The 23,056-nt window shown below is 42.9% G+C and overlaps 1 protein-coding gene and 1 long non-coding RNA gene across 5 annotated transcripts in view; both read left to right on the top strand.

Annotated features, from left to right (window-relative positions):
* TSC22D1 (TSC22 domain family member 1) overlaps window positions 1-8,041 on the top strand; it is a 148,167-nt gene extending 140,126 nt beyond the window's left edge. For 2 of the 4 annotated variants that reach the window (XM_037070900.1, XM_037070899.1), the window contains 2 exons: window positions 4,848-4,899; window positions 6,061-8,041. In XM_037070900.1, the coding sequence (XP_036926795.1) occupies window positions 4,848-4,899; window positions 6,061-6,318 (310 nt within the window). In that variant the 3' untranslated portion in view covers window positions 6,319-8,041. Of the gene's footprint in view, window positions 1-3,664; window positions 3,767-4,068; window positions 4,436-4,847; window positions 4,900-6,060 lie in introns of those variants that run through there. The other 2 variants (XM_037070902.1, XM_037070901.1) reach the window with 2 other exon arrangements.
* A 2,359-nt stretch (window positions 8,042-10,400) lies between these two features.
* On the top strand, window positions 10,401-21,232 carry LOC119004161 (uncharacterized). Its single transcript, XR_005070138.1, has 3 exons — window positions 10,401-10,412; window positions 16,346-16,349; window positions 18,222-21,232. It is a non-coding gene; the product is annotated as an uncharacterized LOC119004161 (long non-coding RNA).
* The last annotated feature ends 1,824 nt before the right edge of the window (window positions 21,233-23,056 follow it).

Below are 23,056 nucleotides of genomic sequence, written 5' to 3'. Positions count from 1 at the left end.
TTAAATCATCATGTTTATTACCACTGAAGCTCTCTCTCCCTCCCATCTTCCTGTTACAGACTGGGTGCTGCTTAGGCTTGCTTAGCAGTTACTGCCCTGAGATTTCCTTCCCCATCATCCTGTTGTTGATTCCCTATCTTTTCTCCAGTGTTTGAGTCCGCAGTTCACATGTGCCATGTGTGTGTCTGTCTGTCTCCCCTTTTGGAATATAACATTTCTTATTTAAAGACAGTTTTAAAAAAATTGTGGGTAAGTACACTTAACCTGAGATTCATGGTCTTCACAAAGTTTTAAATGTACAACACAGTATTGTTGACTATAGGTTCAAGGTTGTATAGAAGATCTCTAGATTTTATTCATCTTGTTAAACCCTTTTTCTAGGTTTGTTTCTCTGTCTTGGTCTCTGAAATATCTGAAAATATTTTTATTTTACTTTTACACTTAGATGATTTTTGGCCAAATGAAAAATCTTTTTCTTCCAGAATTTTAAGGACATTTTTACCATTCTTCTCTGGCAGCCAGCATGACCATTCTGATACTAGTTTTTTTTTTTCTTGTTTAGAAGCTTTTAGGATTTTCTCTGAGTGATCTTTACTTTCAAGATAATGTGTTTTGGTGTAGGGCTTTTTTTCTTTTTCTTTTTTTGGTTGTCATGTTATATTTAATCTGGTGATTTGTGCCCTTCACTTCTGGAAGATTTTTAATTTTTTAAATAATTTCTTTCCTTTTGCTCTGTGTTTTTGGAGTTCATTCTATTTTGATGTTGGATCTCCTAGATCCGTCCCATAGTCTCTTATCTCTCAATTCCATTTCTTTTTCTTTTGTTCTACTTTTTAGAAGATTTTTGTCAACTTTATCTTCCATCTTTTCTATAGAAATCAAGGAAATTTAAAATAAAGTTGATTTTTTTGTTTTGATTTCTTTTGAATTGCTTCTTGTTCTGACAGTAAGTGAGACCCAACACTAAAACATGACTTGTTGTTTATTTCCTGTGGATTCACTTGCTGAACCTGGTAATCCTATTCCTAGTGCCTAGTGAGAGTAAACCAGGAAAGAGAAGTGACATGCAGTCTCTGGACATCAGTGATTTGTTAGATGCAAGGCAGTATACTTTAGCCTTTTTCCTCACAGTGACTAGATTTGTAAAGAGTTTGGACAGGAGACAGAGGTGATCCTATTTGAGTGATGGATTCCTCAGCTGTTACTGTATTGGTCAAGTCAGATCAAATTTGAAAAACACATGTTACTGAATTAGAAATACAGAGGCCCTGCCCTTGCTCCTCTTCTCATATCCTAGAATTCTGGTAATATGCAGAAGTGATTGAATTGGAATCCAGGTAAAGAGGCTTTTAGGCAAAACAGAACAGAAAAACAAATACAACAACAAAACACCCAATCTCCAATGTTCAGGCTGCTTCCTGTGCTCCAGATTCCCCACTGAAGTGAGACCTGATCTCTGCCCAATGCCTGAAGATCATTATTGTCATTCATGCCCTTAGGACTCTCTCCTGGAAGCAGAGTAGTGTTCTCCCTGTTCTCTCAGCTGGTCTTTTGTTGAGCTCTGGATAGGCACTAGACTCAGATATTTTGTCTTTCAAAGAAAAGAATCTTTGAGAGTTAATTCTAGCCATTGTGCTTCAGAAATTTCTGACCCATGGGTTTTCTGCTATTTTATTTATTCTGCTATTTTATTTATTCCTCCAATCCCTTTGCCTTCTTTTTAAAATTATTTTTAGTTTTTATTTAAAAATCTATTTTTAAAGGAAGTTAGCGCATTGATTTGAAATATATGAAAATAAACATTTCTGATTTTTCTGTCATATATCTTTTGGCTTGAAAATATTCTGGAAATATATACACCAATGTTCAAGGATTTATGCACAATGACACTTCTTATAATTTTATTTAAAATAGCAAAAGATTGGAGATGACTATAATGTTCCTCTTATAGGTACATGGATTAAACAGACTGTCGTTGCTTGTATTTTGGCTTCTGTAGTTTAATACAATGGATGATCAGTCAAAATTAATGAAATGAAAATGAAACCAAGTTTTCTTTCTGTTTGCGTTCAAGAACATCATGAATAAATAAAATCCAGTTAATTCAGTAATTTAAACTTCAGCTGGGAATTTTAAGTTTATTTCTTTATATGACCTTAAAGTTTTATTTTTTTCAGCTCTTTTTGTAGCTTAAATGCCTTAATTTTTTTCCTGGTCAGTTCAAATATGTAAATAGACTTAATTACAGATAGCATTATTGATAATTAACTTTTAAATATTGAAACTATTATGCAGTAAGTAATAATTCTGTCTAGCATTCATAGACATAGGGACCATATGCCTGCTCCACTTACTGTTTCTTTTTACTAAAAATGGGTACCTTCCTTGAATAAATTTCTACTGAGATAGCATATATATGTATGAATTTTTATAAATTATAAATATGCCATCAACTATTACTTGCTATTAAAAAACAAAGCTTTAAAATTGGGAGAATAATATGAACCTTACAATAAAAATGTTATTGCTTTATAGTTAGTCACATTTTGGTTTTAACCCAGAAGAGAATTGCCCTTTCCATCATCTGCTACATTCACCAGATTTGGTTCCTAATCACTCTGTACAGTTTTTAAAACCAAATGCTCCCTCCCAGCATTGGGTCAACTTAAAAGAACGTCTGAAAGGCTCTGGTGGCAATAAAAATTTCCTAAATGAAAAGGATACTGCTTTGGGGAGAATGTTTGTTTGAGAGAGAAAAGACAACACTGTGTGTGCGTGTGTGTGTGTGTGTGTGTGTGTGTGTGGTTGTAAGTAGAATATATGTACATATGTGTATATTCTATGGTCAAATTTTATGTTGGAATTATTTATGATTATATAATCCGCCTATGGATTAGAAAACTAATGGTGGTTTCTGGTTTTATAGTGTTTTGCCATTAGAGGGCAGTATTGTAGAGGTTAAATTTGCCTTCTTGTAATCTATTGAATTACAAATTTTATAATTTATAAGCAAATTTAAGGCCTAGATATTCGTATATCAAATTGTCATCTCGTTGCACCCCTGAAAATATTTCAAAATAATAGAGGGAACGTATAACGGGTTAAGCTATGTTACACACAAATCTCTTGATTTGGGTTTGGAGAAGGGAATTATTTTGATCAGTGCTGCCAAACAGTGAAATACGTATGTCAGCCCCTCTATAGAATTGAGTTTATAGGAATCAGCCACTATAGGGACTTACTGAAAACAGATCTATGGATGATTCAACCTGTGGGTCGACTTTTCTAGCTAATAAGTGGAAGAAGGGATGAGATTTTAAAGTTTATGGCTCTAGGGACATTTTGGGAGGAATCACTTGAATTTATCTGGCAGATTCCCGTTTACTTCTATATATATACTCCTGGCAGACTATGTAACGCTTTTCGTTTTGTTTCTACCAGAAATTAATAAATTCACGGAGAGGTAGTATTTCTCAAAAAGTGTGATTTTTTTCACTCTATAATTCACTGGCTTTTAAAAAGAAGTATTATTACAGTACGGTTATTACCTTTATCAATGAAACCGCCTATAAAATCCTCTCTTTACTGCTGCCTGTAAGAGCTAGAAAATTGAAATCGAGACACTCGAGCTCCTGCAAGTCTTAGCGTTGGGACTGGGCATGCCCAGTAGTAGCTCAGGAGGTTCTTGTTGCAAATAGGAAGCTTTCGTCGTTCTGCAGCCGCGGGGACCAGCAGCTCGGTGGACTGGGGTCCGACTCCCATAAACGTAAGCACGTGCGGGGTCCCAGTCGTATTTTTCCGGGATCCCACACGTTTTCTGCAGAAGCACTGGTCCGGCTTTTTGAGGCTGTGGAGTTCTCAGAGGCCCAGTACCCAGCCACTGCGAAAGCGGCCTTAGCCAGCCCACCCGAAGAGCCGGATCGCGAGGCTGGGGGCGGGGGGAATGGTGTCTGGGGGTGGGGGTGGGGGGGAGGCAGCGGGCCGGAGGAGGGCGGGGAAGGGAGAAGGGGCGGCTCCAGTGGCGTGTTATCCAATTGCCGCGGCTCTTCCCTGCATATATTTTGCACCGAGACCAGAGTCCCACTAGATCCTAGTGGAGCCTGGCAGCCGACTTGTGAGGGTTCTCGGCACTGTTTTTGATCGGCGTCTTTCTGGGATTGCCAAACCCAGAAGCCGAGTCTCTTAAATTAGGGCAGCTGTTTTATATTTCTCTCTGGGCAGCAGAAAGCTAGGAGATTTTTATCTGGCTCAAATAAGGCTGCTGGTATTCCTTTTTTTTTTTTCTGCGAGGGTGTTTTGGCTGCAATTGCATGAAATCCCAATGGTGTAGACCAGTGGCGATGGATCTAGGAGTTTACCAACTGAGACATTTTTCAATTTCTTTCTTGTCATCCTTGCTGGGGACTGAAAACGCCTCTGTGAGACTTGACAGTAGGTAAATGTCGGCTGGGATAGTGTCTTTAAATTTACTCGTTGAGATACTTGTAATAATGCAGGTGAAAGATAGCCAGGCGAATTCCTTTGTGCATTACTGAGAGAGTATAGTGATATGGATGTTGCTTTTTGCAGTGCTTAGAATAGCCTTCTCTTCGCCAGTCTGGCCACAAAACAGGCTTTTAGCACATTATGTAATTTAGCCTTTGTGGCTCACTAGAATAGGGAAATGTCTGGATATTCATTAGTAAGAGAGGGGCTTATGTTTTATGGAGGGTGATGTATTACATAGACTTAAAGAATATTTCAGAAATGATGCTAGAAACATTGCCAATTGGAAAATCCTTTTTGTGTGTGTGTGTGTTGGACGTTTAAGATAAATTCCATTTATCAATTTTCCCCCTTTTTTCCAGCTCCTCTGGTGCAAGTGTCGTAGCTATTGACAACAAAATCGAGCAAGCTATGGTATGTACTGATTAAAAATCATTTGTACTAAATGTGGGCACAGTACAAAAAGCGAGCTGTCTTTGGATGGAACTCGTGCATCCATAGTTAGGATGGTGATGGCTCTGCATACATTAGAAATGCCTGCACTGCCCCCATTCTGTCAGCGTGAAGCCACGCACTGAGGCTGCCGTAGAGAAGGGGCGCCGGGCATATTCAGTGTTCTTTACAAGACCGATCTCACAACCTCGGGATTTGAGCAGTCCCTTTTTGCTGGGGAATTGCTAGGGACTTGCAAGCCCTGCGTGTCCTCAGGTGATGGGCACATCTCTAAGGATGTGGCTTTACCAGGAAGCCTAAGGTTTACTAGGGAACCCTGGGTTGGGCCAGGGGAGCAGAAGTGGGGAACTGGGAAAGGAGCCATCTAGTCCGGACACAGATGGATCCTAGTGATGTGGGCTACTGCACAATGAAGACAAATCCGAAAAAAAAGTTTTGTCTTCCCAGCCTGCGCCTGGATTTCTCCTATTTTTTATTTCCGCCTTGGCTGTTCTTTGTTATTGGAGCAGAGCCTGTGGCTCTTCTCACGGGATTCTCTTCCCACTGTTGCTAGGCAAACTCTGAACCTTTAATTCGGAGCTATAAATAAATCGAGCTCTCATTGGTTGCCACGTCTGCCCAGGTTTCTGTGATGTCAGTATAATCTCGAAAGGAGGGGGGTTAAGGGTGGAAGGAGGAAAATGCGGCAACATGCTCCGTTGGAACTGGCTGCAGCCGGTGCTGAGGGAGGCGGTCTGGCGGCCGCAGGCGGGCGGGGGCAAGAGAGACTTGGGGGCGGGGAAGTGGCTACGGTTGCTGCGGGTCTGGATATCCCTGCGGCCAGGCTCCTGCTTGGCGACTGAGAGCCTCAGTGCATGTTGCCATCTCAAATAGGAACCTGACTGTTCGCACTGCTGGCTAACTGCTGCAAAGCATAGGCTTTTAAAAAGTTGATCACTTATACATTAAACTGGATTATTATACAGTTGTGATTATATTCAGATTATATTTCCCCTGGTGCCGCTAAATGAACAATGAAAGCAAGATATTTAAATGATGAGGGAGAGCCAGGTAAAATAGAAATAAGGAGTCTGGGAAATAGCACATAGTAAGTTAAACCCTTTTTTCCCCTCTCCCTTTCAGGATCTGGTGAAAAGTCATTTGATGTATGCAGTTAGAGAGGAAGTGGAGGTCCTCAAAGAGCAAATCAAAGAACTAATAGAGAAAAATTCCCAGCTGGAGCAGGAAAACAATCTGCTGAAGACACTGGCCAGTCCTGAGCAGCTTGCCCAGTTTCAGGCCCAGCTGCAAACTGGTTCCCCCCCTGCTACCACACAGTCACAGGGGACCACACAGCCCCCAGCCCAGCCAGCGTCCCAGGGCTCAGGACCAACTGCATAGCCTTCTATGCCCCTGCAGAACTGGCTGCTGCTGTCTGAACTCAACAAACCGGAGATGATGTACTAGGGGGAATCTGCCTCCGCAGTCACCCATTTCATTGCTCGCTGCAAAAGAGACGTGAGACTGACATATGCCATTATCTCTTTCTTCCAGTATTAAACACCCATATGCTTTTGGCTTGAAGAAATTTCTTAGTTGGGTGAATTAAAGGTGAATAGAGAATTAGCATGGATATACTGGGACCTCATGCAGTTTGGCAGATATTTGAGAAATGGTTTAATTGATGCCGAGGAGCTGTGTGCCTTTCCATCCGTTCCCTGCTCCCCATCCTGACTTCCAAGTGTTGTCTCCTGCTTGCATGTAGTGAACAACATGGGTTACGGAGCAGTGGAGCTCCACTGGACTGTCCTCTCTCCTCTTCTACCCATGAGGAACTTGAGAGGGAGGTAAAAGGGAAGACCGGTGCATAGTCTTGCCTAAAATGAGGGGAAACAGTTTGTTGTACAAATTGATGACTGTCACCAAAATCCATAAAAAAACAATAGTACTGTGTGCCTCTTTCTGAAACAGTGGATGACACAAAACTATTAAGAGTGACTAAAAGGTGACAGCTAGCTAGGACCTAGGCCACCTTACCATGAAGGATGTTTTGCTTATTATATATTTGTGTATGTAGTGTAACTATTTTGTACAGTAGAGGACTGTAACTACTACTTAGGTTGTACAGATTGAAATTTAGATGTTTCATTGTCTGTCTGAAGAGGTGTGGATTGTCCTTATAGAGAGATCTACATGAGAAAATACTATGTGAAGAAAACCACACCTAAAGAAATTTTAAGAATTTGACAGTCACTTTGTGTAATCTGAAATCTAGCTGCTGAATATTTTGAAGTAAATCCCTGTTCACTTAAGTCTTTTGATTGAGCTGGTTGAATACTTTGAAAAATGATCAGTTCTAGCTAATGAGATGCATTTCCCAGTAGGGGTTTCTGCATATTACTGTATAGTAGTTATACACATATGTTTCTGTGCATGTTCTCTACACAGTTGTAAGGTGTCACTGTATTTAACTGTTGCACTTGTCAACTTTCAATAAAGCATATAAAATGTTGATAAACAAGTGTTTTCATATTACAGTGTTAACATAATTGCAGTTATTTCCATAACTGTTTCTAGGTAAAGTTACAACTATTGGACTAGCGAAATCTTGAAGAAGGGTAAAAGGGTTGGGCAAAGTAGGGGTCCTTGTGGTTTGACTATGGAGATGAAAGGAAATAGACATTGCATTATTTCAGCCAGTAAGTGTAGAGAGACATAGTGAAGGAGATAGAGCTTAGTTCTTCACACTAGTGTTACCTGGATAAGTGGCTTCACCTCTCAGAGCTGATGTGTGGGGCATTGAAAGAGATCATCTTTAAGTTCCCCTGTGGCTTTAAATTTCTAGGAGTCCATGAAAGTCTTAATTTTCCAGTGTTTACCAGCTGAGAGGAGAATAAGACTTATTCTGCATGTAATTCTACTAAGCACATTTAGGATAAAAATATGGACATCAGAGAAGCTAGTTTTCACTTTTAGAATAATACCCTGGATTGGGATGTCTTTCCTAGTGTAGATTGAGGCTCCAGCTCCTGGGGTTGTCTAAGCAAAAAACAAGATGATTCCAGGGGGTTCCTCTGAATTTGAGGTGGGTCTGGAGAACAAGGGCATCTCTTCTAGTTGATTCCTTAAGACTGTAAAATGGGTTGAAATTCAAAATGTGATGGAATTTTAAAGCAAATAGGCACCTGATAAATGAGCCTGAGGGGTCCCACTCTTTTCTAGAAGCAGTGCCAGCTCCTGTGACATTAAACAGGATGCTCTTATCAGCTCTGGAATCTGCCTCAGGACTGCAGCAGTGGCCCTTTCCCATGCCCCCTCCACTCAGTGGGAATCAGGGCATTGCTGAGTTCTAAGGCTTATTTAAGGCCTTGCAGAAGAAGGACTTAAGTTTTCTGAGTCCTTTATTTCTCTAATGTATAGCTGTTGGGGACATCGATGGGTGAATGAAACATCAGAAGTCCCTGACAAGAAATTAGTGTGTGTGTGTGTCATAAAGCTCAGAGTGACTGGTGTGGAGACACGGAGCTCATGGTGAAGCAGTAACTACTGACCACCACAGGCTGGTGTCAGTTGACATAAACTTGATTTGGGGAAATTGGAGAGGACTTAAAAACAAATCTTTGTCATATTAGTTTAAAGGTTGTACAGTTTTGACTTAAAGAGATACTTAAATGTAGTAATTATATTTCTTTTAAAAAGAAAACTATAGCGAATGGAAATCTCCAGCCATTTCATCTTTTCTGTTTTCAGTGAAGATATTCAATGCCAAAGGTGGTAACTGTAGAAACTTTGAGAAATTTTATGTCAGTGTATTATTAAGATAATAGAGAACTTTCTTCTAGGCTATTTAGTGGAATTTGGAGCCTTTTATTGAAAATGTGGCACTCCTGTGATGTTTTGGGAGCTGAATATTGTGAAATAAGAAAGAAGTTAAAATCAAAAGGTGTTTTTTGATACATTTTTTAATCAGTAAACATGCTTTAAGTCAGTGATTTGCAGCCTTTTTTATCTTATGGCACCCGTAAACTAATTACTAAAATTCTACAGCACAACAAACTATATTTTTTGCCGATCCAACAAAATATTGGTGTAAGTTTGATTCATTCACACTGTTCAGCTATTGTGTTGGCTGTTGTCATTCTTTAAATGTGACAGTCTAAGGCAGGGGTGTCAAACTCGTTTTCAGTGGGGGCCACATCAGCTTCATGGTTGCCTTCAAAGGGCCGAATGTAATTTTAGGACTGTGTAAATCCTAAACTAGGGGCAAGGAGCTCTACATTCAGCCCTTTGAAGTCAACAGCAAAGCTGATGTGGCCCCCGCTGAAAATGAGCTTGACACCCCTGAACTAAGGGAAAAGAGGTCAGTGCCCCTGACTAAAGAGTCAAGTATTGCACGTTTTAAAAATTCCTATGGCACACTGGTGTGCATCTTGAAGCACACTGTTGCTTTAAGTATTGACTTATATTTCACAGTGTTTAAGGTAATTTTAAAAGGTATTTTACTACTTGTTTACAGACATGATTAGATCTTTGTTGGCCTGTGAGTTACTGTGTGATTGACTCCATCATACTTAATGTTCAGTGGAGCAGGGAAGGCTTCATGGGAATGGAATGTTGTGCCAGTGCTGGGTGTTCATGACGCCAGCAGCTGCAGCAGGAGGGAGCACTGAGCAGTGAAGGAGAAAAAGGAATTTTGCATGATTTTAATGCATGTCTGCTTTCTGTTTGAAATTAACAATGTCCATAACTTGGTAACTTTGGCATACTTATAAAGCAGAAATTCACTTTTCATTATGTGATGGATATGTAATGCCAGAATCAATTTTAAATTTACATAAGAAATATATAGAAGTTAATTTTAACTAAAATTATAAATGAAAATTATTTTTAATAGACAGTACACTGCCTTTCTTTTATATAAAATAAGTAGTTGGAGCTACCAGGGGCCTGACAATGTAACTATTTTTTGACAGCGAAAATGGCATTAAAGATTAGAAACAGAGGCAGAGAAAATGAAGTTCCCTTCAGATAAAGTTGTCTGGAAGTGGACAAATATGCCCACTGGTGGAACATGGAAGCAGGTTGTGCGGGAAGCTTCCTGCACGGGTGTGGGAAGGATGCAGTGCTGAGGGCCAGCCACTAGTGCAGTCACTAGCAGGGTGACCTTGGGACAAGGAGTGGAATCCCTTCATATCTATACAGTGAGGAATTGGATCAGACCAGGAAGATCCTGTCCTGCCATAAGGTGCTACAATCCTCTGCTTTGTATGATGAGTTTACTCTTGGGGGGGGGTGGGGGGGGGGAGATATGCTGGTTTTGTTTTGTTCACTTTTTTGGGCTAAAATTAATTTAGTTTTAACCCTAGCTCTGCCAGTGACCTTGGGCAGCTGACTTTACTTGCATGCTAAAATGGGGACTAAAATGTCCTCTCCTTAGCATTTTTGAAAGATAATAATGGAAAGCAGTAAACACAGTGATGGGTTCAGAGCAAGTGGTCAAGGAATGTTAGCCTTTTATTTTTGAGTTATGTGTCCTGTTGTTTTTGTCTGTTCATATATTTAACTTTGTGTTTTTTGTAGTAATAAAGCTGTGGCAGTTTTATTATTTAATAGCTTTTGATTTAGCACTTGCCAGTAGTGGTGGTTGTTAAAATTTTATTACAAAAACATTTTTAAAATGCCGTTTAGAATATAGACAGAAATACACCATTTTTTCTGTGTCTAAACATCTAGTGCTGGCTGGGTAGCTTAGTTGGATAGAAAGTCATCCTGATACACCAAGGTTGCAGGTTCAATCCCTGGTCAAAGCACATACAACAAGTAACCAATGAATGCATAAAAAAGTGAAACAACAAATTGATGTTTCCCTCTCCCTCTTGCCCTCCTCCCTCTCCTTCTTTAAACTCAACTTAAATAATGATACCTAAAGGCAGCTTTTTCATTTATGTGGTTGAAGAAGAGGTTCATTGGGAATTGTTCATGTTTGAAAATCATGTTAGTAGAGGTATATGCACAATTACAGGTGGAGTATATATATCTTACATTATATATAAATATAAAATGATATATATAAATTGTATATATAATATATAATGTTAAATTAGTGACTTCTTATGGAGAAAAGCTCTGTGTAAAACAGTCATGAAATGGCCACCAGGCAGGCCCACAGTCACTGGGATGAGTAATCAGGCTTTATCAACAACTATTGGAAGGTTCAGTGGACATTTTAAAATGTACAAAATTACTACAATATTGCAGTATAAGTCTGCTTCAATCCAGGTGTTTTGGAAACATGTCTGTGGGGCCTGACAGAAGTTCCTGAGGGAAGAGAGGGTAGGACCTCAGGAAGTGGGTTGAATGTGGCAGCTGGAGAGTGTGTGCTCCATTCACAGATCAGGGGACCAGTTGCTACTTAGCTCTGTTCAGCTGTTGCGGTGTGGGGATTCAAGGACTGTGCCCCCAGGTCTTCCAATTTTTCAAGATCTAAGCTCTATCTGAAAAATTCTGATTTTTGGACACTCTGCAGACCAAACAAAAGTACACCTACTAGCTTTGTGGCCCAGAAGCTCTGAGTTTCCACTCCCTACCTTCTATACCTATCTTAAGAGCCAGTCTCCTGTCCTAAATGGCTGCTCATCCTTCAGCACAAAACAACCTTTTTGATTATTGAACATGGGCATAGGCTCTCTGATAAGCCATGTGTTACTTTATTCAGAGACCATTTGCTGAACACCTTCCATGCATCAGAGAGTGCTGTGAAACAAGGCACAGTCTCTGCCCTCAGGGACAGCCCAAAGAGTTGCCTTTGAGATAAATGAGGTACTTTGTTTTCTGGTGAAATTTGCCTCATGTGATACAATAACTGAAGAATTTCTTCATTATTTCTTCTCAGATGAACCCTTTGGCAAAAATCTTTCTGGGAGTTCTTTTAAGAATTCTTGTTAAATTGATAGCATTTGCTCATGGGGATATAAACTCCTTCACTATGTCTTATAGCTGACTCATTTAGAGACAAAGACAGATGTGTGTGCTACAAGGTTCTATCACACATGCCCCAACTTTCCAGGAATAACATATTTCAATTAAAGTAATCTTCCCTATTGTGTCAAGTACGTTCCAGTCATGCCCTAATAGTGGTGTGTAGTCACTGCAGACTAGCAGACCAAGAAAAAAAATGACAATTAGTTTCTGTCCTGAAGGAGAGAGCAGATGTGATGATGACCAACAGCACTGGTTTGCCCAGGACAGAGGGTGTTCCTGGGAAGTGGAACTTCCCATGCTAAAATCAGAAAGTCCCAGGCAAACCGGCACAAGTTGGTTGCCTTAGATCTCATTTCCTTGTTTAGCAGGACACACAGCTAAATTACATCTCCCGGCCCCTTGAAGTTAGGTGTGACCACCACTTTTAACCAATGAATTAAGAGCTGAAGTGACTGAACACTTCCACATTTGGCCCTAAGAAAACCATTTTGGGGATCTCCTGTGCTCCTTCCCCTAACACTGACCCAATGGAGATGAAAGAGTGTCCTCCTTGAAGGTGACAGAGCCTTTGTCAGCTTGGGTCCCTGAATGACTATGGGGTGTCCTCCCCTGCCAACTTGGAACCAGCCAGCATAGTCACATGAGCAAGAGTATGTCCGTCATTAGGCATTTTAGAATCTGCTTGCTTCAGTGGCTAACCTGAACTAATGAAAATGGGTACCCTGAAGTCAGTCAGGTGCTGCTGTCAAAAACTAAAATGTGTGGCATGACTATGTATGGGTTGGGGGTGATAATGAAACTATGGGTCTCAAGAGATTGGGACCCATATTGTGAACTGGTGAAACATTTTCTAAAACTCTTGCCTGTGGTAACAGGAGAGTACCCATGTGAGGTGCCAGAAAGTTAGTGAACTCTGGCTCTTTATTGTGTTTAGCAAAGACTTTTAAGAAAAAAAAAATGGAGCTCGGGAGAAAGGAAAGGGGCTAAAAGTGCATATATGTGGGGCTATCTGGTATTGGGAACACCCACTGTGTCTAGATCCCTAGAAGGCTGAAATAGGGAGGAAATGCCAATTAGACTTTTCAGTTAGACAAGGTACTTCACCCTTCAGTAAAGATGGGATAAAAGTATGGACTCCCCATATGTGCCTTTGGTTGCAGATGAATTCCAGGTGCTTGCTGTTCAGCTGATGGAATAATCAAGACAAAGTATGAAAACAACACAATCATGTCCAGAGAAATATTTTAGGTCTTGCTTCTGACACATTGAATTAATGGGATAAAAATAGGGGATAAGCTTACTAAGTGAGGGACTTTTATTGCCAAGGAAAACATAAGCTGGGTCAGACTTCAACAACATATTGAAACCTTCAAAGGACCCATAGGCCCCCAAACTTGCAAGAGCTGGAATTAGGTGAAGCAAGTGTCTCATGCTGTATAGCTCACAAGGAAAGCATTTCCCCCCACATACACTTCATGCGTGGCATGGAGGAGACTGGACAAGAAAACCTCCCAGAACTAGGGGCTTGGTGTTTTAGAGAATAATGAGCCAGGGATTTCTTCCCAGAGAGCAGAATCAGAATGTAATCAAGGAGCTTCCACTGCCAGGGCAAAGGGGTCTCCTCAGTGCCTGACCAACAGGATTTCATAACCGCTGAGGGCTGGGGCCTGCTGTGTCCCACATGCTGCCAAATGGGAGTTTTATCACAGTTGTCATTACAAGGCTCTACCATTGTGATTGTCATCGGAAGGGAAGATAAATTTGTCTTAATTCCAGAACTTTAGGAGCCACATTCAAACCCGTGCTTCACCTAGCAATCTTGAGTTTGAATTGGGTGTAGTAGGTGGATGGGGCTTTTGGCTGCTGCTTGTGAGGAGGATGAATGTGTTCTGTGAGGGCAAGAAGATAAAAAATATATATATTTGAATCCAAAGGGAGAGCCATGCCAGAGACTGGTAGGAGTTTACCAACAAAGTGTCCCCTTCCTGGGTGCACAGATAGCAGTTCCCAGACTCCCTTGCAGCTGAGTGAGACCAAATGATTAAAGCCAAAGGAGGGAGCGTGGGCACACATGCTGTTTTGTCACTTCCTGATTCATAAAAACTTCCTGTGGGCAATCCTTGATGCTCTCTCACCATCAGCCAGCTGGTTGGAGGCAACTGTAGTACCACTTTGTAAGCCCCATGTTGGAGATGGTGCAGCCTTATAAGCCTGTGCCCCTGAATGACTAAGTGGAGCAGAGCCGCTTTCTTGTCTCCTTACTCCCCAACCCAGAACTACTAAGAACTGTTATAAGAGAGCAGGGACAAATTTCAATTACATCTCGGACATATGTTTCTCAGTCTGTTTCTTTAACTGGTACACAAACACGGACTACCTGTGCGATACTACAGTGTACCAATGGACCTGGAGAACCAAGGAGCAGTAGGTGGAGCTAGACGAGTGGAACACATCACAGAGGGGTTCCAAGAAGAGGTGAATCTCGAGGTTGACTTGGAAGAAGCTGTAAAACAGCACATGAGACAGATAACTTTCTACGTTGTTGTCAAAAACAGTTGCCTTCTCATGTGATAAAGAATGAAACATCCTCCAAGGAGTTTGAAAAAAATGCTATGCAGTGAGAAGTATCCTGCTGAACTTGTAAAGTAACTTATTTGATGATCAGCTGATGCTGAGTCATAGCTGTTGTCCACTGTGGCCTCCAGCCTGCCAGAGCCCACCACTCCTGTGATGGCCCCACGCTGGCAATTGCATCATTTGTCACTCGTCCAGTTACATACTTGACTTAAGTAGGCATTTGAGGCTGTGTCTCAAAGCCAGACTTTAACACCTGATTCATAAGGTTTTGTGACAACTCATTTTAATACTATCTTTGAGATTCACATAATTTGGACCCTTAAAGAAGAAAACAACTAGACCTTGTTCTATTATCTCTTGGGTTTTATTTTCGTTCATAGGTACAAACTGTTGTTAACAAGCAGAGTTATGCTTTTTCCTTCAAGCTATGAAATGGTTGGACTGGGTCACAGCATGAAGACGTGCAGTCTCCTGGGGAAAGGAAAGTGGAACCCATTTGTTATTGTTATTGCACATTACTGAGCAGTTACCATGTGCTAATCAATTGAAATAATGATCTAATTTTTCCTTACATCAGCCCTGTGAAGAATGTATTATCCTAATCACAGAAGAAGAGAGAATAACTTGCCAAGTTAGTGTTAGAGAGCTGATAAATGTGATGCAGACCAGGTGTGTGACACCAAGGTCTGAGCTGTTAGCCACTATTTCAATCCCTTCTGAAGCCAGGCAGCCCCATCCAGCGGAGCATGTCTGAGGCCCATGGCTGCCCCAGTGCTTGCCTTCTGTCCACTCCTCAGTGTGTGTCCCAAATAGGGGTGAATGTGGCGGTGCAGGTCAGGGGTGGCAGGAAAACGCGCCCTGCTAGAAAAGAGCAATAGACAGTCCCCTTCCCTGAACTCCCCCCAGTCTGTCAAGCTGCTTGGCTAGTAGGGCCCAGGGACTTCTGTGTCCTTGTAAGGAAATTTCGCACCACAAAGGGAAGGAAGCGTAGGTACCTTTTGAGTCAGAGAATCTGTAGGTGAACTCACAGCAAGAAGGTAAGTAGCCCTGCTTCTCCCTGTCCGGTATGGCACCAGCCAGACCCTCGGCGTAGATGAGACAGCTGCCTTTCCCACTGCAATAGCCTGGCCCCTTGGCCCAGAAAAGCCAGCACTGGAGGAAAATGTTCCTATGAAGGATGTTACTACTCATTCACAAGACACACCATATTAATTAAGTACCCACAATATGCCAACCTTAGGGAGTCCCCCTAGGTACTGTGGTACAGCAGTGAAAGCACTTCTGCTTTTGAGGTGACCCAGTCCGGAGGCGCAGATATATTAAGAGTTATTATAATGCATAAGACTATCTCTCAATATTTTGGAACACAGTAGAGGGAAGGTGGGTAACTGAGGGAGGAGGGAAGAGGCAGCTTCAGAAAGAAGGCTTTGGTCTCCTAATTTTGGTTTGAGAAGAGGTGTTAGAATATCATCTGCTGTTGGCTGCAGAGTTCACTCTCCCTCCTTTCTTTGGGAACCCCCTGTGTGGCCACAGAAATGGCCCTGCTCGACATCCGCCCTTTACTGGCCAAGTGACCCAACCTGGTCCAGTCAGGGGTGAACTTTAGCCCACAAAAGACTCAGAATCTTGTCCCAGCCTCATCCTCTCTGCTGGATTCAGTTTGAAAATGAGCTGCATATAGTGCTGCAGCCCTGAGCAAAGGGGCCTCCTCAGAAGCCTTTTATGGACCCAGAAGATGGAATCAGTATAAAGAAAGCTGGTCAGAGATGTTGCTCTTTGTGACTTGTTTGATCCCTGCAGTCATCTGGTCTGACATCACCTCTACATCCCACACCCCGTGCATTGTTCTTTTCTCTGAAGCTGATTTCAGTTGGGTTTACTGTGGCTTGCAAGCTGGAGGGTCCCTAACTAATACAGGTACTTTCTCTGCTTCTTTGTCAACACATTTTCCCCCCACAGGGACAATTATTGTTGCATGCTTTGAATTCTCAAAGTTCCATAAGAGAGAGAGGTCTGTTGTGAGATAAACAAAGAACTACAGTCCACCTCCCATAGTTTCAAATTGAGTCCATTAGCATGTTATGGACTCATATTATGGATGAAGCACACATTCTTTGGTGTACTTGACTGGTCCTTGTGGCTGAGCATTCTGTCAAATGACCAACAATAATCTACAGAGAGGTAGTGGTCAGCTCTGTCTGGGGAGGTCACAGAAGACTCCCTGAGAAAGTGATGCTTAAACTGTGGCATCTAGGAAAAAATGGAGTGCCACCAGATGGGGCAGGGGGTGGGGGAGGCAGGAGGGAGGAAGGGAAGGGGTGTTGGAGGCATTTTGTGAACTAGCAGAGGAATGGAAACTGCTGGTTTCCTCCAGCTGCAGCTAGGCCGATAGGGTCTGAGTGGGTGGAGGAGCTCAGGCTTGGAGGGCCTTGTAATCATGCTAACGAGTTGTAGGGAAGGAAGACTGTATAAACTCCATGCATGAAGAATTGACATGGAATGAGACTGTGTGCAGAGGAACCCGTTATTGAGCCATTGAAATAGATTCAGGTATAAGAAAGGAAGCACATCAGGAAGCAATGTGTCAGGATGGGATGGGAGGACTGTAGCCATTAGCGAGTGACAGGTCTACTCGAATAAAAAGGTAGACCAGTCTGGGAGCTTAAACACTCTTAGTTTTGAGTATGTAGAGTAAGGCACCTCTGAGGTAGGCATCTCAGAGGAGCTTTCTTCTTGCCAGCCTGACCGACAGCTCCGGGACTGGGAGAGATCTGGGCCGTTCAGCAGGGACTCTGATGCTCACCAGTGCCCATGCTTTTCTTCCTCAGCACAGCCAGGCTCCCTTGCTCCCCCTCCCCAGCAGTAACAGGGAGCAGTGGAATGTGATCCACAGGCATGGCCCTGTAGCAGCTCGGCACCATTTCCGGGCATCCCAAGCCAAGTGGGAGGGCTGTGCGGACGTGGGGAGCACAGAGCTACAGACTGCAGGAGCCGCCTTCTGAGTGACTGTGTTGAGCAAGGCACCTTCTCCCCAGTCATCTTCCCAAGTCAGAGTGAACTATAAAAAGAATAAAAAGTAAACTTGACCTGCTAAGCCCCAGATATTTGGAGTCCATGGTGGGGTTGGTTAGCCTGCCTTGATTAACACAGCTGAAGTAAGTGAGTGGAGAGTCACTTCCATGTGTGAAGGTGAGCCTGGGGGTGATGTGCTGCTCAAGAATAGTCTAGTCCAGGAGGAGAGGTGGAGGGTAGAGCCTGGGAAAACCTGGCCAAAGGAGCTGAAGGAGAACCGCTGACAGAGGAGCCAAGAACACAGGTGAGAGAGGCAGGTGAGCCCGGGAGGCAGGGGAATGTAGGGAAAGAGTGTGGGTGACATTGTAATGTGCTTGAGAGATGACAGGACAGAGTAGCAACAGAGAAGTGTCCATGGAGGCTGACAAATAAAGGAGGTGAGATGATCAGATGGGCTGAAACAGAAACTTGCTGTGAGGGGCCTGAATGATGAACGGGGTTGGAGGGGAGTTCATAAGAAGGAATCAACTTGTCCAGAAGAGAAAGGAGCGAGGCAGGGAAACAACTAAACAGAAGATCAAGGGGAAAATTAAAATAGGAGACATTTGCACATGCTTATCAATCACAGATAAAAACTGACACTCCCTGAGGAAGCAAGAAGAAATTGGAACCACAACACTGGTGTTGGAATCAGGTCTTCTCAGAGAAAGGACTGGGAAGTGAGGTGTGTGCAGGAAGCTGCATATCCCCCCTGACCACCACCACCATGGACCAAACTTGTCCTCTGTGAACTGGGAAGTGGGGATCTGCGCAGAAAGTTCAGGTGGCAAAGGCTGAAAGTTTGAGAAAACCACTGAAGAGAGAATCACAAAGACTTGTAGAAGAAAACAATTCAAGTAAAGGACTTTAGGTTCTAATAGCAAATCTAATAGCAGATCCTTGTAATCCCCACAGAAGCCTCTGCCCCTAAATCATCAGGCTCCAGGACTGAGGTCTGGGGCTGTGCAGAAGGTAGGATGGACTCAGATGACACTGGAGATCACATAGACGGTAACTAAGATGGTCCATATGTGAGAAAATACAGGCCTGGGTTGGAGCCATGGTTTAAGGGAAAGGGGTGGGGCAATTGGGACTTAAAGACATGTAAGCTGTAGAGTTAAGAGGAACAGAGGACCAACTAGATATGAGTGTTAGGACATTGGTTCTGGGCGGGCACTTGGGATAGACAGTGTGTCTTTAGGAGGTTCTATCCCAGTAGTACTGAAGCCTACAAAGTTACACAACAGTCACATACTACACAGGAGTGCGTGTGGGGGTGTCCCTACACAGACTCCTTTTACAGAGAGGACACTAAGTCCCAGGAGCATGAAGTCACTTACCCACGATCACAGAGTTAGCGTCTCAGGCAGCCCTGGAACCAAAAGTGATTGGAAGGGAAAGAGAAAGGATGGGAGGAAGGAGAGAGAAGGGACATTCATTCATTCATTCTTCTACTTACTGCTTCTTTCAGCAGATAAGCATTGCGTTTTAGGTGTTAGAGCCACAAACTTGATCTAGTACCTGCCTTTAGGAAACATCTAGCCCAGATGGGGATGTAGACAGCCTCTGGAACAAAGCGGGCAGGGTACAGTGGGCCACCAAGGAGGAAAGGGGCGGTTCTGTCTGCAGTGCTGGAGCAGGTGGACCATGAGTTCTTCTTGAAGCAAGTTGACTGAGTCTTAAAAGATGAGGTGGCCCAAATGGAAAAGGACATCTCAACAGAGGGAGTGAGTGCCAGGCCAGAAAGTAGACTGTCTGAGGTAGCACTTGGGTTGAAAGAATGAGTGAGTGCCTTTCCTTGGAGATCCCATTTTGACTGGGAGGGGAATATAGTGGGAAACTTCAAAGAGAGGTCTTGATGTAGCGTGGGTTATGGCTTTGCCCCATGCAAGTTGTCAGTGCAAATCAGTCAGTGGAGTGGAGAGAAAGGTGTCCCGTGTCTCTCAGCTGAGAACTGGAGGGGGAAGAGCACAAAGCCAGACCCTGGGCCCCAGGATCAGTGCCACTGCACCCAAACTGCCAGACACACTCATCAAAAGTGACTGCCAAAAATCTCTGAGCAAGAGTGTTGAGGGAGAGCGTGAATAACTCCATCCTGCAGGGAAGGAGGAGCAGAGGTAGGACCCTGAGTAATAAACAGCATTTTGATAGAGTTAATGGGAGTCTTAGAGAGAGAAAAGCTATACTGGGGGAACCATGAATTATTTGGATGGCATTTCTACCTTGGGAAGGAGTGTCTGTGGATTTCAAAGCAACCAGCAGCTGGAATCTGTGGTTTCTCTAAACCCTGGCTCCTTAGGTCTGCCCACCTCACCCTCTTACCTGTCAGGGTCAGCAGTTTTCCTACCAAGGCTGTCTTGTGTCATTTTTACAGTTTGTCTGGCACTCTGCAGATGCTAAATAAATGTCTGTTGAATGAATGAAAAAAAGGCAATGAGAAAAGATTAGGAAGGGCCTCAATCTTTCTACCAATTGGGAAAATCTTTTGTAATTCTGGGATGAGGGACAAAGAGAGGGAGAGAAACATCAATGTGTGGTTGCCTTTCGCATGCCCCCTACTGGGGACCTGGCCAGCATCCCACTCATGTGTCCTCACTGGGAATTGAACCAGCAACCCTTTGGTTCACAGGCCTGTGCTCAATCCACTGAGCTACACCAGTCAGGTTACACATAGCTGTTAAATTGTCACTTCCTTCTGCAGGATTCTTCATCTTTTTTGTGCCTTGAATCCTTTTGGTGTTTGGTGAACCATTGTCAGAACGAAGGGTGTGTATATGTGTGTGTGTGTGTGTGTGTATGTGTGTGTTTAAGTCTTTGTCAAATAGTAAATTAATATTTTTAGAACAAGGTTTTAAATATTTAAATATTATAATAAAATATGTAATATCATAAAGAAAACATTTATATTGAAATGGGTATTAGAATATTTTAAAAAATAAATTAGTGGTAGGGTAATAGAAAATGCTTATTTATTCATATTAACTAACAAGATCAAATAGTAGGTTTCATGCATTGCTGTGATTTTGAAGTGATGGTGAGCTTAATGATATTTTGAAATATCTGCAACATATGTAATATATATAAAATGGCTATGATTTCTACTGGTAATAAAGTCATAGAAACTGCCAACACTACTGTGTTTTTTTGTCTGCATTTATTACCAAAGGAAATGCTAAATGACAAGTAGAGGTTAGTAGAACAAGCATGCATTCCACCCTGCCCCATCTAAGCTAGTGCAGCCACTGAATTCTTCCCCTGGCTAGGAGCTTCTGTCCACTATTCCTCAGCCTCCTCATCTGCTGTGGTTACAGGGATGGGAGCACTCCTGGGAATGAGCATGTGGTGCTATAGACCATTACATGGAACTCAAGCAGGGAAGTGCTGGGATTTAGGAATAACTTTGATCCTTGAAATGTAGGAGGAAATGGTTTGTCCCCAGGAAAAAACACTAGACTCCAAAGCTCTAACAGTTTGAATGGGCTGTTGGAATAAAGGGTGCAGGACACAACAGGACATGACGGAGTCGGCTCCTGACTTGGGAGGTTTTAAGCAGGCCTCAACTTTGAATTTTCTCCTTTTCACTGAACAAGGATTCAGGGAGCTGCATAAAACCTTTGAGTTAATGGAGGTCAGTTGAGGGTATATGTTTATTTATTGGTTTGTTTGGTTTTTAGGCTGTGCTTCAAATTGGAAATGATGAAAAGGTTGATGAGAGCATCGACCTTTTCCTATGAGTGTTCCACTGTAGGAACACTTGTTCTTCGCATGTTTCACCAATTCTCGCATGTTTCACCAATTCTGCAGGGCAGTTTGGCACTATGTACCCAAAGCCTTAAATGTGTGAGGACAGTTTGGTTCAGCAATCCTGTTGTTATTGTTTTCTTAATAAAATAACTATCTACTTTTTATAAATGTATGTGTACAAAATGTTTATTGGTGTTTTAAACAATAGTAAAAACAACAAACAAAACATCATTCAAAATATATTGCAAAGAGAGTAAAATCAAACAGAACCAGACCCCAAAGAGTCTCCCAGTTTAGTATCAGTTGGGAAAGCTGAAACAGACCTTGGTGGAAAACGTGGGTGCGCTTGCATGACACTTGCAAGGTGGGATTACCCACAGCATTGTTTCCTCTGCGTGCGCTTCTGGGCTTTCTGGAACATTACATGTTCCTGCAGGAACATGTAATACATAGCTTAGATAAGTTTATTTTCCAGGATATGTAAGGTAAATTTGTGTAGACAGAAGGACCGCAGCATGTGTTTCAGAGATCATTTCCCTAAGATTTTAGAGCTGAATTCAAATATCTCTCCTAACAGGGTGAATTTAATGAGGACAACTTAAGAAAAAAAGAAAGAAAAGTGAAGTGTCCCAGGGAACTGTCTGAAGCATTTTCAGGTCTGATCTCCAAAGCCAGATTCTCTGGGGTGAGCTGGCATCAGGCCCCTCCTCTCAACACTCCTCTCTCCACTAACAGTGGCAAACTTGGTGGTTAGACTTGGTCAGGTCAGAGAACATGTTACTAGCAAACGATTTAGGTTGCAGCTTCGATTTGGGCTGACAGGTGGGCATGGGTGGTGAGTGTCCCGTAGGATGTAGGGACCACTGGTCTAAGCGGACCTTTCTTCACTCCTGAGCTCTCACTTCTTCCTCTCGCCTAGAAGGGCAGTCATCTTGAGAAGGAACACGAATTCATCTTGTTAAACCGTAGCCCTCTGGAACCCGCTAACTTCAAATGTCTGAAAGTGCTGATGCTTTGGCTTTACAAACTTTATCTCACAGAGGTCAACTGTGTCTCAATTAGAACAAATATCTGTAGTACATTTCTGCGTTTGCTCCACAAATATTTACTAAGTGCTTCGCATCACAGAAGACAAACATTTATAGCTCCCTGTAGGACCCTGGGGACCTCTGTCCACTATCCCTTCAGCAGATTCCATCCTTTCCAGTTTGGTTAAGGGAAGCCCTTGGGGTGAGGATGTAGAGCATTGAGGGGGGGGACTCCTCTCCTGGGCTGGGCAAGGGCCTCGCTGGAGAGGCCAGAGAGGCTGAGCTTTGATGATCTTTGATGATGGTGGAGTTGGTCAGTGTTGTCCCAGGTGCAACGCCCACCTGCCCACCCACATTTAAAGAGATCTTCTCTGTGTAACGACAGCAGAGCTATGAGTGCCTAATATAGCTTCTGCTGCCTGCAGAGGGGAGACACGAAAGAAGTCTGTTCAATCTAGAAAAAGTGCTAGGAGAACATGAATGTAAAGGGCAGCCTAGGGGCAGAGAAGGAAATGACCAGCTCTGCTGGAGGGAAGAGGACGAGGGTATCACAAGGAAAGAGTGGGTATAGAAGCAGAGAGTACGAGACAAGACAGTCTGGCCTGGAAGACAAGCTGATTGCCCCAGAGAAGGCTCAGGGAGCATGGTGGTCACCCTAGGGGCTATGGAGAGCTGAAGCCAGAGGAATGTACTCAGCTTCGCCTATAGGAGTCCTGTGCTGACATCTACGGGGAGAGCAGACGGGGGTGGGGAGCTGG

This window comes from Sturnira hondurensis, unplaced genomic scaffold, assembly GCF_014824575.4.
Source record: "Sturnira hondurensis isolate 20B ecotype Veracruz unplaced genomic scaffold, ASM1482457v3 Scaffold0019117, whole genome shotgun sequence".
In the NCBI taxonomy this organism is placed as follows: domain Eukaryota; kingdom Metazoa; phylum Chordata; class Mammalia; order Chiroptera; family Phyllostomidae; genus Sturnira; species Sturnira hondurensis.
Note: the sequence above shows the minus strand (reverse complement) of the source record. Positions and strands in the feature narration are given on the sequence as shown.